General features: G+C 42.0%; 1 protein-coding gene across 1 annotated transcript in view; it reads right to left on the bottom strand.

Annotated features, from left to right (window-relative positions):
- Dpy19l2 (dpy-19 like 2) overlaps positions 1 to 15,428 on the bottom strand; it is a 42,783-nt gene that overhangs the window by 7,561 nt on the left and 19,794 nt on the right. The window contains exons 10-19 of the mRNA XM_090332649.1: positions 14,740 to 14,817; positions 14,095 to 14,181; positions 13,240 to 13,299; positions 10,090 to 10,170; positions 9,339 to 9,440; positions 7,867 to 7,938; positions 5,765 to 5,811; positions 3,986 to 4,010; positions 1,953 to 2,072; positions 719 to 893 (exon numbers count right to left, since the gene is read on the bottom strand). Of these exons, the coding sequence (XP_090188775.1) occupies positions 719 to 893; positions 1,953 to 2,072; positions 3,986 to 4,010; positions 5,765 to 5,811; positions 7,867 to 7,938; positions 9,339 to 9,440; positions 10,090 to 10,170; positions 13,240 to 13,299; positions 14,095 to 14,181; positions 14,740 to 14,817 (847 nt within the window). The remainder of the gene's footprint in view (positions 1 to 718; positions 894 to 1,952; positions 2,073 to 3,985; positions 4,011 to 5,764; positions 5,812 to 7,866; positions 7,939 to 9,338; positions 9,441 to 10,089; positions 10,171 to 13,239; positions 13,300 to 14,094; positions 14,182 to 14,739; positions 14,818 to 15,428) is intronic.

Here is a 15,428-nt window from a genome sequence, read left to right as displayed (position 1 = left end):
GCCTGCTTTGATTTCTGGTTTGTCTCTTGGAAGGTATAATTGTGGAGATTATAACCAGTTCAGTCATTCAGCAGAGCCAATGATAAACATGAGTGCATTTTTCAGAGCTGAGTGCACTCTCCAGCCATCCCACTCCGATAACTGTGCTTCCCTGCCAGTCCTCTATCCTGAGATAGGAGGTGGGGGGTCCATAGCTGCCCCGAATCACAGAAGAGCTGTCACAGGTTCTTGGCAAAGGATCACAATTTACAGTTTGAAGCAGTGTTTCCACAAATCTCTGTTGCTTCTACACCATTGCAAAGTCAACACATTGATGCTGAGTACCAGCGGCTCAGATCTGAAATCCAAACTACTCAGAAAGGCAAAACCCGGAGGACTAGAGTTTGAAACCAGCCCTGGAAGGAAATCTGCAAGACTCCATTCCTAATTAGCCAGCTAACTGCTGGGATGGAGGCATGGCTCAAGTGGTAGAATATGGGATGAGCAAGTGCAAGGCCCTGAATTCAAGCCACAATAACAAACTACTGCCAGCAAGTTGGTGAACATATGTATGCAAACTACACACACATACAAATAACACAGAGACTCACATGCACATACATATGCTCACACACATACACATACACGCATACTCACACCACATCCACATGCAGGCACGCATATACACACTCATAAATGTATGGACTGATAGTTGTGTGTGAGCTCCTCAGCTACGTACCTGGCCTGGTGTTGTATTTGATCCATTGTATAAGTTCTTCCTGGGGCAAATTTGTGAATTCTCCTATTATGCTCCACTGGTTGTGGAGGTTTGTGCAGCCTTGCAATGACATGATAGTTAGAATGCCAAAGACAATGTTCTCAAAATTAACTCTGCAAAAAAGCCAGCCAAAGAGCTGAAATGAAAAAAAACATTTATTTATCATTCTTACATGAAGATCTCTATAGGGGCAAAGGGAAATTCCCACCCTTACAGCCTGCACCAATGTGGATGACCCCTCAGTACTGGTTCACAAATTCACCAAATCATCACTGCCTTTTGCTTCAAAACAATGAAACTGCTGAGGGTCTCCATTCAAAATAATTAAGGACAGGTCGACTGCTAGTGGCTCACCCGTGCAATCCTAGCTACTCAGAAGGTTGACATCTGAAGACTGCGGTTCAAAGCTAGCCTGAGCAAGAAAGTTGGTGACACTTATCTCCAATTTACCCAAGACCTAGTGGAAGAGTGCTATCCTTGAGCTAAAGCAAGCATGGGGACAGCACCCAGGCCCCGAGTTCAGGGCCAAGGACAGGGGTGGGATGAGGGGGGCACAGTGGGGGTAGGGAGATTAAAAACAGAATATTTGATCTTCCAGGACTGATTTCCAATCATGGGTTAAGATTAGCACAATTACAGTTTTGAAAGAAATCATGAAACATTTGACTGCATTTCATGAGCATCTTAAATCCATCTTGACACATATATTCCTCTCAGTAAAACAGGTCTTAAAATGTTTCTCAGCCAAAAATCGAATAATGGAAAGTCATTAAAGTTTTTCCTAAACGTGGCAAAATTCTCGCAGACTTATCTGGCTGTTTTGCAGCACTGAAGGGAGCCCTGAACTGATCTTAGGGATCTTCTGAGTCACACAGGGCTCTGCTAGCTTTATTAGCTGCACCCACCTCACTCAGTAGGGTGCGGCTTTAGGGTGTTCCTGCTGTTCTGTGCAGGAAATCCTGAGCCTACAGGTATCCTGTGCTAGCACAGGTGAGGCCAGCCTCATCACTCCCAGCCTTAGACATGGCGGTGACAATCCAGGCTAACACTTCCAGCCAGTGGAAGTCACTTTCTCCACTTTATGGGGCACCGTTGACCGACTTGGAAATGATTTCTACATGACAGCTTGAGGTTGCTGTGTTTCTATGTTTGGGAGCCTGTCGTTGTGGGGTGCTGCCCCAGCACAGTGCCTTACCCTTCGGGAACAGATCAGGGAGGCCATCACACACATGTGGGGCGTCAGGAAGAGCTTCAGCCTCATGATGAGAACAGCCAGGGCTGTGAATGCCAATAGCTGCAAGGCGTGAAAAACCATCTGGGAAACACAAGAGAGCAGAGCGTGTCACTTTGCACCCATTTGCTCAGGAAACATACACTGCATCCAAACTCTTCATCAGCATGAGATCTTCTCACCTAAGCCTATGGTTGCCTCTGTCCACTCACACAGACTTTATCATTCTGTTCTGGGTGCTTCAGATACAACATTTAAATGGTTGCTGCCCCGGGAAAGCTTGTGTATTACTATATTTACTTGAGACAGACAGATGGACAGCCCTTGACAGCCTGCTTGATGCTTGAGAATGCAGTGGACAGGAATGGAGTGGAGAAAGAGCTGGAGAATCTCACAAAAGGTGTGAGTGGGGTGGGCAGGAAAGGGGGTCCTCATGGAAAGGGGCCTGCGATCAAGAGTTTGTGCAGAGTGAGAGGAGGCATGGAGACCAAGAAAACACACAATGCCTCATGGGAGTGCGCCATTCAACCAACAACAGAAACCACAGTAGCACCTAAGCAAGGGTTTTTGTCTGCTCTTTTTTTATGGGCCTGGGGTTTGAACTCGGAGCCTTGTGCTTCCTAGGCAGGTGCTCTTACCCTTTGACTCAGCTTCCCACTGATTTCTGATACAAGTCATTTTGACATAGGATCTTACTTTTTGTCTGAGCTTGCACTGGGACTGCAAGCCTTGTACTCTATGCTTCCTACGCTAGCTGAATGGCAGGCATGTGCCATCACTCCCATGAGCTAGGTTATCTTTAAAGTCAGGGAATGAAGAAGATATGTGTATTAATTCGGAGGAGAGCCTGTTTTGATCAGGGTAAACATTTTCCTGAGCAAAGGTTTCTGGTAAGCATTTCCAATGGACATATTTATGATACCAACTCCTCTCTGGAGAAATGGGCAGTGGATGTGGGGAAAAAATGCAACCACAAGTTTATGGCAGCCAGATTTTTTTCTAATGCTCTAAATTACTAATGGCCAGTCTATCCAAATGTTAGATAATCAGTTATTTTCATTTAAGAATCTGACAAATATTACGTTAATGCTGAATGCTAGGAAAAGATGAAACAAAAACTAAAATAATAAATTGATATATTTCAGAAATTTCAAAATATTTTTCCAGGGCCTAGCAAAAAGCCAGTTCCTTTCTGCTTCCATTCTAGAAATTTAAAAGAATAATCTAAAAGAATAATCAAAACATACAGAATCAAATATGCAACAATGTATCAGAAGCACACTTTTTAATGTGTATTTTTCTGTGTGTGGGTCATGGAACTTGTACTTGGACTGGGCACCGTTCCTGAGCTCTTCAGCTCAAGGCTACCTCCCTACCCTCGAGCCAAGCCCCACTTCCCGTTTTTTTAGAGGTTAATTGGAAAATAGAGACTCAGGTCCTTTTGTGCCTGGGCTGACTTTGAACCTTTATCCTCAAATCTCAGCCTCTTGAGTAGCTAGGATTACAGGTGTGAGCCACAGTGCCTGGCTCCCTAATGTGTATTTTTAATAACAAAAAATATTATAAAACTTAGTGATCAATGCAAAGAGGAAATAACAAATCACTGCTATCCACAAGCATGTGGTCATTGTATTCGCAAGTTACAAGACTGTTTAGCAGCACGGGAAGTTTTCCAGCATATAAACTGTGCATTCAGAATACTAGTTCCATAAAATACGTAAAAGTGTCATGGGTGTTAGTGCATGGGGCAGAGGGAAAGATGAAGTAAGAAAACATGAAATGAAAAAGCTAATGTGTTATTTCCAAATAAAGCTTCCAAACCGGCTTTCAAGAGCTCATTACTTCTCAGTGGTAACAATCAGGGAGAAGGATGGGCAAAACGCTCCCTCCCCCAGCTCTAGACAGTCCAAGTACAGTGGATGTGAACTGGGTTCAGGATTCAGCCTTGAACTCATATTTAATATCCGGGTCTATAGGAGAATAAGAGGAGACTTTACCTCGCCATGTTCCAGGAGCTGTTTTCTGGAATAAAACACAAATATTATCTCCTTACTGAATGTCCACTGTAACATGATTATACACACATAGCTCCATTTATTTGTTCATAGAATGTCAACATGTGATTCTTTCCCAACTATTTTAGGAGCATATATAAAAGGAGCAGACATGACCACTAAAAGTAGTAGTCAGTTGAAAGATGAAATTGATAGGCATCGTAGTGAAGGTAAGTGAAGATGGTCTGACAATTCCCGCATATTCACCAAGATCATGCCTTATGCTCATACTTCATCCCCCACAGCCCCACTGCAAATACTCTGTGCATCAGAAATACCACCAGTGTGAAAAGACCTTGGCGCTGGAGGAGGCTCCCTCCCCTACACAGTGCCAGCTACTGGGCCAAACGCTTACCAGAGGTACTAAAAGAGTCACACATAGGGTAAACAAGACGGTTCAGCAAAAGTAACATGGAGAGGCATAGTAAGAAAATCCTCCCCCTCTCCACGTTCTTTTTACTGACCACACACAAAGGCACAAACATCAGCTCCTTATCCAGCAGATCCCTGGGGGGCTACAAGCTCTCCTGCTCCAAGACTGCTTTCTGCCAATGAATGCAGCAAATGCCTATTCTCCTTGTGGTGGAAACCTCTCCCCAACACACACACACACACACACACACACACACACACACACACACACACACACACACACACACTCAACATCCATGCCCCTCTGAGAAGAAATCACTCTCTCACATACCTGCAGATGCCAGCACGCAGTGCCCTCAACACACCAGTGCCTCCCCCCCCTGGACCCCCATCCGACCAGACCAATTTAGAGTAATATATTACCACCTTTATTCCACGAAGGGATGTAATTCTTACTTCCTAATTAGCTTTTCTGGACATCACACAGCATCAAAAATGTAAGCCCTAAGTATGAAGCTTAGGATCTTCATAATTTTTCTTTAACTCGGAAAGTGTTGTAAAGTCAAATGTCCTGTCTACAAATATAAAGTGGCATTTGAGAGGATGCTTGGGGGAATCAGCGTGGGAGGAGGTGATTTAACCTCTGCTGTATTCGGATGGGGAGAAGTTTAATGCTTTGATTCTAATTATCTTACTGAAATCAGTGAAAGAATGGAATACAACAAATTGTCTTGAACCACAAATGTAGAAAAAAATGTCATAAGTATTCAGTAAAACAATCTCTTTCTTGAACGCACACATGCACACGTGTGTGTGTGTGTGTGTGTGTGTGTGTGTGTGTGTGTGTGTGTAAAAGGCATGGCCAAAATAACTTTGTAACCTATTTCTGTCTACTGATATTAATTTGTAGTGATTTCTAGTAAATATTATTTACAGGGGCCTCATTTATCCTCATCTGAATTTAAGAACTATAGTCCATGAAGCTGAGGCTTCCTTCCCAGGGTCTCATGAAGACATAAAGCCTTGCTTCCTGGATGCTGTGTTTGCAGGTACCAGGCCCACCATGGCTACCATCAAGCCGTCCACACTCCACCCCACTGTTAGCCACACTACTTTGTTATATCAGCCAAACCTTAAGCTATTTCACAAATTAGCATCTCTAAAACAGGTTTAAATATATAAAGAATACATATGAACAGTAGTCTTGTTTTAGAGAAGCATCTAAATTTGGCTCCTATCTTCTTTTGTAATCACAATGTTGAAGCTTAATGTACACTAATTTAAAAGGTTATCATTTCCATAGGTTATTTAATGATTAGTGATACATATTTGAAACTATAGTATAATTACCTTTGGTAAGTGTTTGTAGATAAGGCACACAAAACATCACGGACAGTCTGCAAACAAAAGTAAAGTATGAAGCGTTTTTAAGCAATCACTATTTTAAATGCTCTTATTCATTAATGTAATACAAACACCTCACGTTAGAAGGCTATTTTTTAAATGTTAGCATGGGGTCTCATGAAGAATTTAACAAGATAGACTCTTCTTTTCTTCCTTCCTTCCTCTTTCCAACCTTCCTTCCTTTCTTCTTTCCAACCTTCGTTCTCCCTTCCTCCCCATTTTTCCTCCTCTTTCCTTTTCTTTCTCTGTTTTATTCCTCCTCTTCTTCCTTTCTTCCTTCCTTCTTTCTTTATGTAACCCAACTTAAATAACTTTTAGGAAAACTGTCAGACCAAGAAAGTACAACATTAAAATTTTAAAGATTACTGCTTTATACATTTTTTCTTCTGTGAAAACAAGTGGTTGTGTAGAAAGAAATTTTAATAGCTAAAATAGTCTAATTGAAATAGATCATGCTTCATATGTGAAAATTACTGATGTTGCCACTCTATTCTTCTGTCTGTCCATTCACCAGCCACAACCAGAGTTCTTGTTTTCTGGGTGATTATTTGCTTGGTGTTTGCACAATCAGGTCCCCTAGAACTGTCAGAGATGGGAGTGAACATGTTTTATGTTTTACTTGTCTACGTCATTAATTTCCTTCTCCTTATCTATTGAATGACTGACTAAATCTTTTTTTTGAGGGGAGCAGTCTTGGACCTTGAACTAAGGGCCTGGGCACTCTCCTTGGATTTTCTCAAAGCTAGAGCTCTACCATATGAGCCACAGCACCATTTCTGGCTTTTTTCTATGTGTGTGGTACCGAGGACTCAAACCCAGGTATTTGTGCATACTAGGCAAGCACTCTACCACTAAGCTAAACTCCCAGCCCTGACTAAATCTTTTGAAATAGTAAATGCAAATATTTTATTTTTTTAAATTTCTATATAACTTTATTTTTTCATACTTTTATTGTAATTAATAGAAGGCTTACATGATATTTGCCAGATAGATGGTGCATTAATTCCCATACATTGATACCCTTTCACATGTCTTGGTCCCCATTTCCCTCCCCCCTACCCCCACCTCTCATCTTGTTTTTCCCCCTTCCTTATCCAATTTCAAATAACCAAATACAAATATATTCGATATATCAGGTAACAAAGTGAGATACTGTAACAATATGAGATAACCAAGGGACAGCAACAGAGATGAGAGATAACAGTACCTTAAGAACAACAATCATTCATTATATGGCTTATGTTTCTATATCCTAGAGATCCTTTCATTTAGCGTCATACTATATGGCCTTTTGTATCAAGGTTTTGCTCTATTGCAAATCTCTGCTAGAAGAGCCCAAGGTTTCTACTGATTATGACAAATGAGGGAAACCATTGAGCCTAAGTTCCTTTGAGTCTGGCTTACTTCACTTAATATGATTTTTTCTAAGTCTTTCCATTTCCTAGCAAATGGGGCAATGTCATTCTTTCTGACAGCAGCATAGAATTCCATTGTGTACAAATACCACATCTTGTTGATCCACTCATCAACTGAGGGACATCTAGGTTGGTTCCATATCTTTGCTATGGTAAATAGTGCTGCAATGAACATTGTTGTGCTAGTGGATTTAGTATGTCCTTGTTTCTGGATGATTGGGTAAATGCCAAGTAGTGGAATTGCTGGGTCATAGGGGAGCTCTATGTTTAGTCTTTTGAGGAACTGCCATGCTGCTTTCCATAGTGGTTGAAAGAGTTTGCACTCCCACCAACAGTGTAGTAGTGATCCCTCCTGGCCACACCCCTCCAGCATCTGTTGTTATTAGTTTTCTTGATCCTGGCCATTCTAACTGGAGGTAGAATCTTAGAGTTGTTTTGATTTGTAAATGCAAATATTTTAATCAATTTTTTTCTATACCTTTCCTATACAACAAGTACAATACTAAATAAAAGAATACGAGAAGAAATGTTCCAGCAAAATTTATCCTAAAAGTAAAAAGGAATTCCCAGCAATCAGAAAGTGTCATAATCTTTACCTTAAACTCAACAGCATCCAATAACAATTTTAAATACCTTTCTAAAGATAAAGTAGGTAACTGCCAAAACAATAGGGAGCAGTAGTGTCTTCGTGTACCGGAGGGGAGTCTGAAATACAGTAAGTTATTCAGAAAAACTATTACTGATCAGCGCACGCATGAGGACAAGCCACATCCAGGTGAGTGCCACTGTGGTATTCTTAGCAAATTATGGATGCATTAATCTCCACATTCTAATGCAAGAACCAAAAAATATAATAATTTTTAATTCAATACTAAAATCTACAAGCTATGCCTGTTATTTTTCCCTTTTAACTATTTTGTTATTTATATAATACTATATCATTTTAACATGTGTTGGTTCTACCAACCCCTGGGCTCAGCCTGGCCTTATTTTGTGTTGAAACATTCTGTTCTATTCATGAGCCAAAGAAGAACTGGGGATGGGTGGAGGAGAAGTAAGCCAAAGTAACATGTGAAAGTGCCACTATGTAATCAGTACTATCAGATAAAAAATCTTCACTTCCACTTTAGGGGGAGAGATTTGCTGTGTCAATAAAATACATGTTCCTTAAATAGCAGGAACAGACTGTTTCTCTGACAGGTAATTCCTGGTCAAGTATACTTTTGTTTTTAACTTTAGCCTCCCCCCCCCCCCCAGTCCAGGAGCTTGAACTCAGTGCCTGGGCACTGTCCTTGGACTTTCTCAAGTCTAGAGATCTACCATTTGAGCCACAGCACCACTTCCAGCTTTTTCTATATATGTGATACTGAGGAGTTGAACCCAGGGCATCATGCATGCTGGGCAAGTACTCTACCACTAGACCAAACTCCCGGCCCTCCATTATACTTTCTCAACAAATGAATGAATGAATGGTGGGAATTTCAGGGGCTAATAGTTATTGATTTTCAATGATAAAGCAGGGAAAGGAGGCTAGCAAATGTTATTGTTGAAAAAGAGGGAGGGAGGGAAGAAAGAAAGAAAGAAAGACAGAAAGAAAGAAAGACAGAAAGAAAGAAGCAAAGGAGCTAGGCACTGGTGGCTCATACCTACAATCCTAGCTACTCAGGAGGTTGAGATCTAAGGATCACAGTTCAAAGTCAGTCCCAGCAGGAAAGTCCTGGTGAGAGTCTTATCTCCAATTTAACCACTCAGAGATCAGAAGTGGCCCTTTGGCTCCAAGTGTAGAGCCTTAGCCTTGAGCACAGAGAGGCTCGGGCAGGTGACAGGGCCCAGGCCCTAAGTTCAAGCCCTACAACCATCCAAAGGGGGGAGAGAGAGAGAGAGAGAGAGAGAGAGAGAGAGAGAGAGAGAGAGAGAGAGAGAGAGAGAGAGAGAGAGAGAGGAGGGAGGGAGGGAGGGAGGGAGGGAGGGAGGGAGGGAGGGAGGGAGGGAGGGAGAGAGGGTATGAACATTAACGTTCATGTTTAAAGTAAAAGGAAGAAGAAAACCATCACAGCTACAGAAGATGAAAGAAAAATCAAAACAAAGAACACAAACATCCATACCGCCTGTTCCATGAAGTCAAATTCAGGAGCGCAGGTGTAGATCAAGGTATCAAAATCTGTGTACCTTAAGATTCTGGCGGCTATGAGGTCGCTCAGGCGAATCTGGACACAACAAACAAAAATAATTCAAGTCACAGCTATGAATGTGATCAATGAGAACCGAGTTGTCATCAGTCAACCCAAAATACACAGACACATCTCAAAATCTAACAAAAATGAGGCAAGCCAGATTTTCCCTGAGCTGACTTATCAAAATAACTGAAGATAAAGTGAAACACCAAGAGAAAAAGACAGCAAAACAGGCTGGAAAGCTAAGTAGAGAAAATAATAAAGCCAGAGTAGATGCTTGCTGGGATGAAACCACCGGTGTTTCATCATGAGATTTTATCATGAGATCATTTTCCTCCCAGAAGAAAGCCCACTCTCACCTCCTCCCAGACACTACAAATCATACGGGAAATTCCCACACATCATCAGGTTCACGAAGATTCCTGTGCTGACTGCCTTTCTTCTGGCCATTTCTCAGACACACGTTTAAGCTCTTAAATACGAGAGTTAGTTCCCATGACTGTAAATTACACACAGTAATCAGCTTCCGTTATTGATCACTAAGGCCTTAAAACTTCACGCCACCAGCCAAACCCAAGGTGGACCTGCTGTTTTCTACTTCTATTTTCTTACTGCCTGCTTTCAGGGAGATAATTATTTTCCATAATTTTAGGAACTCTTTGTGTAACTGGGAAGAACTTACATGGTCTGAAACACCGAAGACTTTAGATGTCAGAAATTTCAGAATGATGGTTCCACACCACCAACAACAACCTTGAACAAGCTAGAAAATAAAACAGAAGCCCCGTGTTAAAAAAAAAATGACAAATGAAACAGCTACACTGTTCAGTTGTACATATATGTGACATAAAAAGAATTTACTCATACAAGCTATGTGAAGCGTGTGTGCTGGGCTCAGAGAAAATGCTGCTGCTGCAGAAAGTTCTGTTGTTGAGGAAATAATTGAAATTGACAACACTGCTACAAAATACATAACAGGAGAGTTGACAAATTCAGAGTCCAGAGGACACTGTAGGAAGCTATTTCTTTTCAATCTGTAATGGATCGGGATTGTGTGCTTATTTACAACATTAAAACTCATACAACTTTTGTAGAAATACAATTTATAAGTTCCTGTTTAACAATGGAATTTTTTTTAAAAAATTGGCTTCTGTGTGTGTGTGTGTGTGTGTGTGTGTGTGTGTGTGTGTGTGTGTGTGTGTGTACTTGTGCTAGTACTCGGGCTTTAACTCTGAGTAACTCTGAGCCTGAATGCTATCACTTAGCTGGCTCATGGCTCTACCCCCCCCCCCCAGTCACACATCCACTTCCAAAAATCTTTACCAAGGAGAATTTTCTCTTTCCAAAAAGAGAATTGCACACTGAAACTGACAAGGAGGCACTGGTGTTGCTCCTTTTTTGGCTTCCCTTCTCTTGAGCATACAGACTGGGAAGCCTTGGGAAAATGGTACCTGCCTAAAATGAAAGCCCTGGGGTGATTGGGAATGGACTTCACAGCCATGACTTAAAAAAATGCCCAGGATAAAAGACATAGAGCTCAGGAAGGCATTCCTCCTGGAAAGAAAAAAGGGAGGAGAGACAGAACAGCGCCCTCTGGCCCATGCATAGTAAATGACAGAGGAGGCTGCAAAGGGAAATTCAACAGGACAAAAGATTATCAAAAGATCATGCTTGACTGTTGCCAGAGAAAGGGGGAGAGAGGGGGGGGGGAAAGAGGGGGGGGAGGAAGAGAGAAGAGGAGAGGAGAGACAGAGACAGAGACAGAGGAGAGAGAAGAGAGAAAGTGTGAGAGAGAACAAAGACACAAGAAAGTAGAGAAAGTGGAGGGGAGAAGGGAATGGAAAAAAAAAGAAATTTACATTCACTGAAACTACCCCTCAACTTGTGGCTCACGCCTATAATCCTAGCTACTCAGGAGTCCGAGATCTGAGGATCGCGGTTCAAAGCCAGCCCAGGCACTAAAGACAGTGAGACTCTTATCTCCAATTAACCATTAGAAAATAGGAAGTGGGGCTGTGGCTCAAGGAGTAGGGTGGTAGCCTTGAGCTGAAGAGCTCAGGGACAGCACCCAGGCCCAGAATTCAAGCCCCAAGACTGACAAACAACAAAACAAAACAAAACCCACCCTCAGGACACTTCTGATAAGAGATTTTTCCTGGGCTAGAAAACATCACTAATAATAATTACACCACCAATAGTAATAGCACCACCAAATAATTAGATAAAAGACTCTTGCATGTGTACTCAAAACACATTCCATTTGATGCAATCCATACCGTCAAACTACCCAAAAAATGTGCACAAAACAGAAGAGATTTCTTGTGCAGAAATAAAAGGTGAAGAAAGCACAAAGTAATAAGGAGATAAACATATTGATCATCTTGATCTGATCGGCATACACTGTGTACACATACTGAAGTCAAACTCTGTACACATGTCTTGAATTGTCACATCATATTCCATAAATTATATGATTACAGCAATTATTGAAAAGACTATAGTTTTTTTTTAAATGTCACCATCTTATTCGTCTCAGCATTGACATCCATTGATTGCCTTTCCTTGTTTGACTTGTTTTCCTTACTCTTATCGTGACAAGAGGTTTTCTACTGAGTTCGGTTCATTCTGGATATTAGAGCGCAGGCTATGGGTTCTAATTCAGCAGAGGGTCCCCTCATTTAGTTTGCAGGAGCAACTCTTGGCCTTCTTTTCTGTATGGTTGTAACAATGACAATTTAGCCTCCAGTGTCACGGCAGAGCTGCTCTGGCTGTTTGAATTCACCTGGTGCCTCTGGTGGCTTCTCTTTGGTTCTCACCTGCGCTGTCCATGGAAGAAGGCACCTGAGGAGCATTGCTTCATTCATGTCCAGGAAAGGCAAAATGATACTGGCACAGACACGGACTTACAGACCAGTGTGATAGAATACCCAGGAACAAGACCAGCTATGACCGTGTGATTCTTGATGAAGGTGACAAAAAAATATATACTAAAACAAACACAAGACGGCCTCAACAACAAATGATGCTACAGAATCAGAAGAAAAAAATCTTTACCTGACCCCAAAGTCAAACACCAAAAGAATAAACAACCTTCTCAATGAAGGAGCAAATGAACTAGTTCTCAAAAGAAGCAAAAACAGAAAATGAACACATGGAAAAAATGTCCACTATTTTTAGCCATGGGGGACATGTGAATCAAAACTATGCTGAGATTCTGTCTCTTTCGTGCAGGAGAGCTGACATCAAAGAAACAAAAGCGGCGGGACCAGATGGTAGATGTTGGTGACCTCGATAATGAAGAAGTGAGACGGGAGGAGGATGTGAGACCTTCTGTGGAAAACTAAAAGCAAAAGAACTTGAGGGCAAGACGCAAATGCTATGGTACTTGCCTAGAGTGTATGAGGCCTTGACTTCAATCCACAGAGCGAGACAGAGACAAAGAGAGAAGCAGAGACAGAGAAACAGAGACAGAAACAAAGAGAGAAACAGAGACAGAGAAACAGACACAGAGACAAAAAGAGACACAAAGACTAAAAGAGAAACAGAGACAGAGACAGAGGGAAGGAGAGGGAAGGGGAGGGGAGGACAGGGGAGGAGAGGTTGAAACAAAGGAGAATGTCTCTTAAAGACAAGCATTGCTGTTCTCTTAGTGATGGAATTTAGAGGAAAAAAGGATAGAAAAGTAGGAGGACCACCAGGGGTGTGAGGGAGAGGGAAAGGGAGAAGACAGCGGCAAGGCCAGCGTCTCACCTAGGTACATTTTGTGAACTCATGGAAACGTCAGGATTAACATGTGCTAATAAAGTATTGTATTGAATACACAGAACCTCACCCAAAAGTTGAGTTCAGACACTCCCATCCTTTGAATCTTGCTTCTCTTCAGTATAATCGCCTGAAATGCATTTCCCAAGAACAAATGAATTCAACACATGTTATGAAATAGGAACTGGACCCATGATACAAATTACAGAACTCTATCCTTCCGTCTCAACTGTTGCCAGCCACTTTCATCCATCGCTGGTGACCTTGTCAAACCTGGGCCACCTCAGTGCTCCATGTATGGAGCTGTCACCTGGCCCTTCAGTCCTCCCTCCTCCCCCAGCTCCCCACCCCCGGGGGGGGGGGAGGTGTGGGAAAGAAGGCGGAGTGGAGAAGAACAGGAGCGTGGTTGTGTTGCGTGTGGGAGAGGAGGGGAAGAGGGTCGTCATCATTCGATGAGGAGGAGGAGGAGGAGGAGGCGGAGGAGGAAGAAGAAGAGGAGGAGGAGGAGGAGGAGGACCCCACCGCATGATTTCCCGGTGGCCAGCAGGTAGATCTAGAGCTCGCAAGTTCCACGGGTGTCACCGAGTGTCCCCTGCCTGGCTGAAGAAGGTGCCGAGGTGCTGCACTCCTCCCCATTATTCTCCCATTGCTGAAAGTAGCCCACAGAGGCCGTTTACAAGAAAATAAGCCGTGATTGCAGTACTTTAAAGTCTTATTTTCTCGTGATTATTATTATTTTAATATTAACTTCAGGACTCCCTCTAAAAATTGGAGCTGTGCTGTTTTTCAGTGGCTAGGCAGAGAGTTAGTTTCACAAGAACCATAATCAGGAGAAGGTCCCTGTGTGTTCTTCCACACTCCCGTCAGACAGGTAAGCTGGCTGGTGGACAGGCAAGGGAGGCTTCCCGGTTCAGCAAGCACTCACCCATGTCATCAGCAGGGATGAGGAATAGTAAGACGTTAAGTACATGGGATTTCCAAACATCAGAATGAAGCAGAGGACAACTGAAACCTGAGAAGGCAAGCACAGAACTCAAACTCACTGCCAGGTATGAAAATTCAAGATAAGCCATTCTACATAGTAGAATTTAATTCCACCCCCCTCCATCTATTTTACTTGCTTTTTAAAAGCAAAAACAATCTAATGCTGTGTTATTTCTGTAGTTCCCATGATGGAACGACATGAGGCAGATTTAATTATAAATATTAGATTGCTTCAATTTTGCTTTGACAACTCCCCCCCACACAAGCAACAGTATAACATTTTAGTTGCAGTGTCATGCTCATGCAAAAGTGTTGTTAATAAAATATCTGATGATAAGGGAGAAAGGCAGTTTCAAAATTAGTGACAATAATGAGATACAGAAATAAAAACATTGAAGCTTTCAAGAATATACCCGCAACACAGTTGGAAGTATAACATACAGTAACGTGCATGTCCACTTTTCTTTCTGAACACTGTCACAATCACATGTTTTCATTGCTACCACCCTAAAAAGCGCCCCAGAAAAAAACAGACTCTGAGAATGTATTCCAACATGCCACTTATACACATTTTTTAAAATGTTACCATGTTCATATAAATAATCTTCTGGAATTTGCTTGGCTCAATGTATCCGACCACATACATGGGAAATAATGAGGCTATCTGAAATTTAAAATTAAAAAAATGGAAGTGTAATTGTGGAAAAACACACAAAATAACATATTTCTATAATGTTTTATATTGTTATTCTATTTAGGTCTCTAATAAGAGGAATTTGAATCCATTGTCCCATTGAGAACTCTAGTTTTAGGAAATATATAAATATAAAAAATACAACTGTATGAGATTGTTTGTCAGATGAATAGGGCTGGTGAAGATAGACTCTGGGATGGGCTTGGCATTCAGGGTTCTTCCTCTGTCAGGACTGCAGGATGCCCTCAGGCAGCTGCCTGTGGCAGGCAGGTGGCTCAGAGACCTGGCGGATGACCAGGTATCAAGACACATTCAGTCACCAAGGACTGCAAGGGCCATAAAGAGCTTCAAAGGGGACTAGATGAGCACAGTGTCATCCTATAGTTAAAGATTCAGCAAAAAAGAAGAACTGGAAAGACATGGAGAAGCCTTCATTGCAGAGCATCTGAGTTGCCCTCTGACAACTCTGTCATGTTTTATAAAAAGCACAAGTTCACAGGCAGGGAAGGGTCAGTAGCTCCCCACAACTGTGTGTCCCAATGATATGCTGTACTATATCACACAGCGAGATTGCAAAAGAA

This window comes from Megascapheus bottae, chromosome 5, assembly GCF_031878675.1.
Source record: "Megascapheus bottae isolate mThoBot1 chromosome 5, mThoBot2.hap1, whole genome shotgun sequence".
Taxonomy (NCBI): Eukaryota; Metazoa; Chordata; class Mammalia; order Rodentia; family Geomyidae; genus Megascapheus; species Megascapheus bottae.
This window is presented reverse-complemented; position numbering and strand designations above follow the sequence as displayed.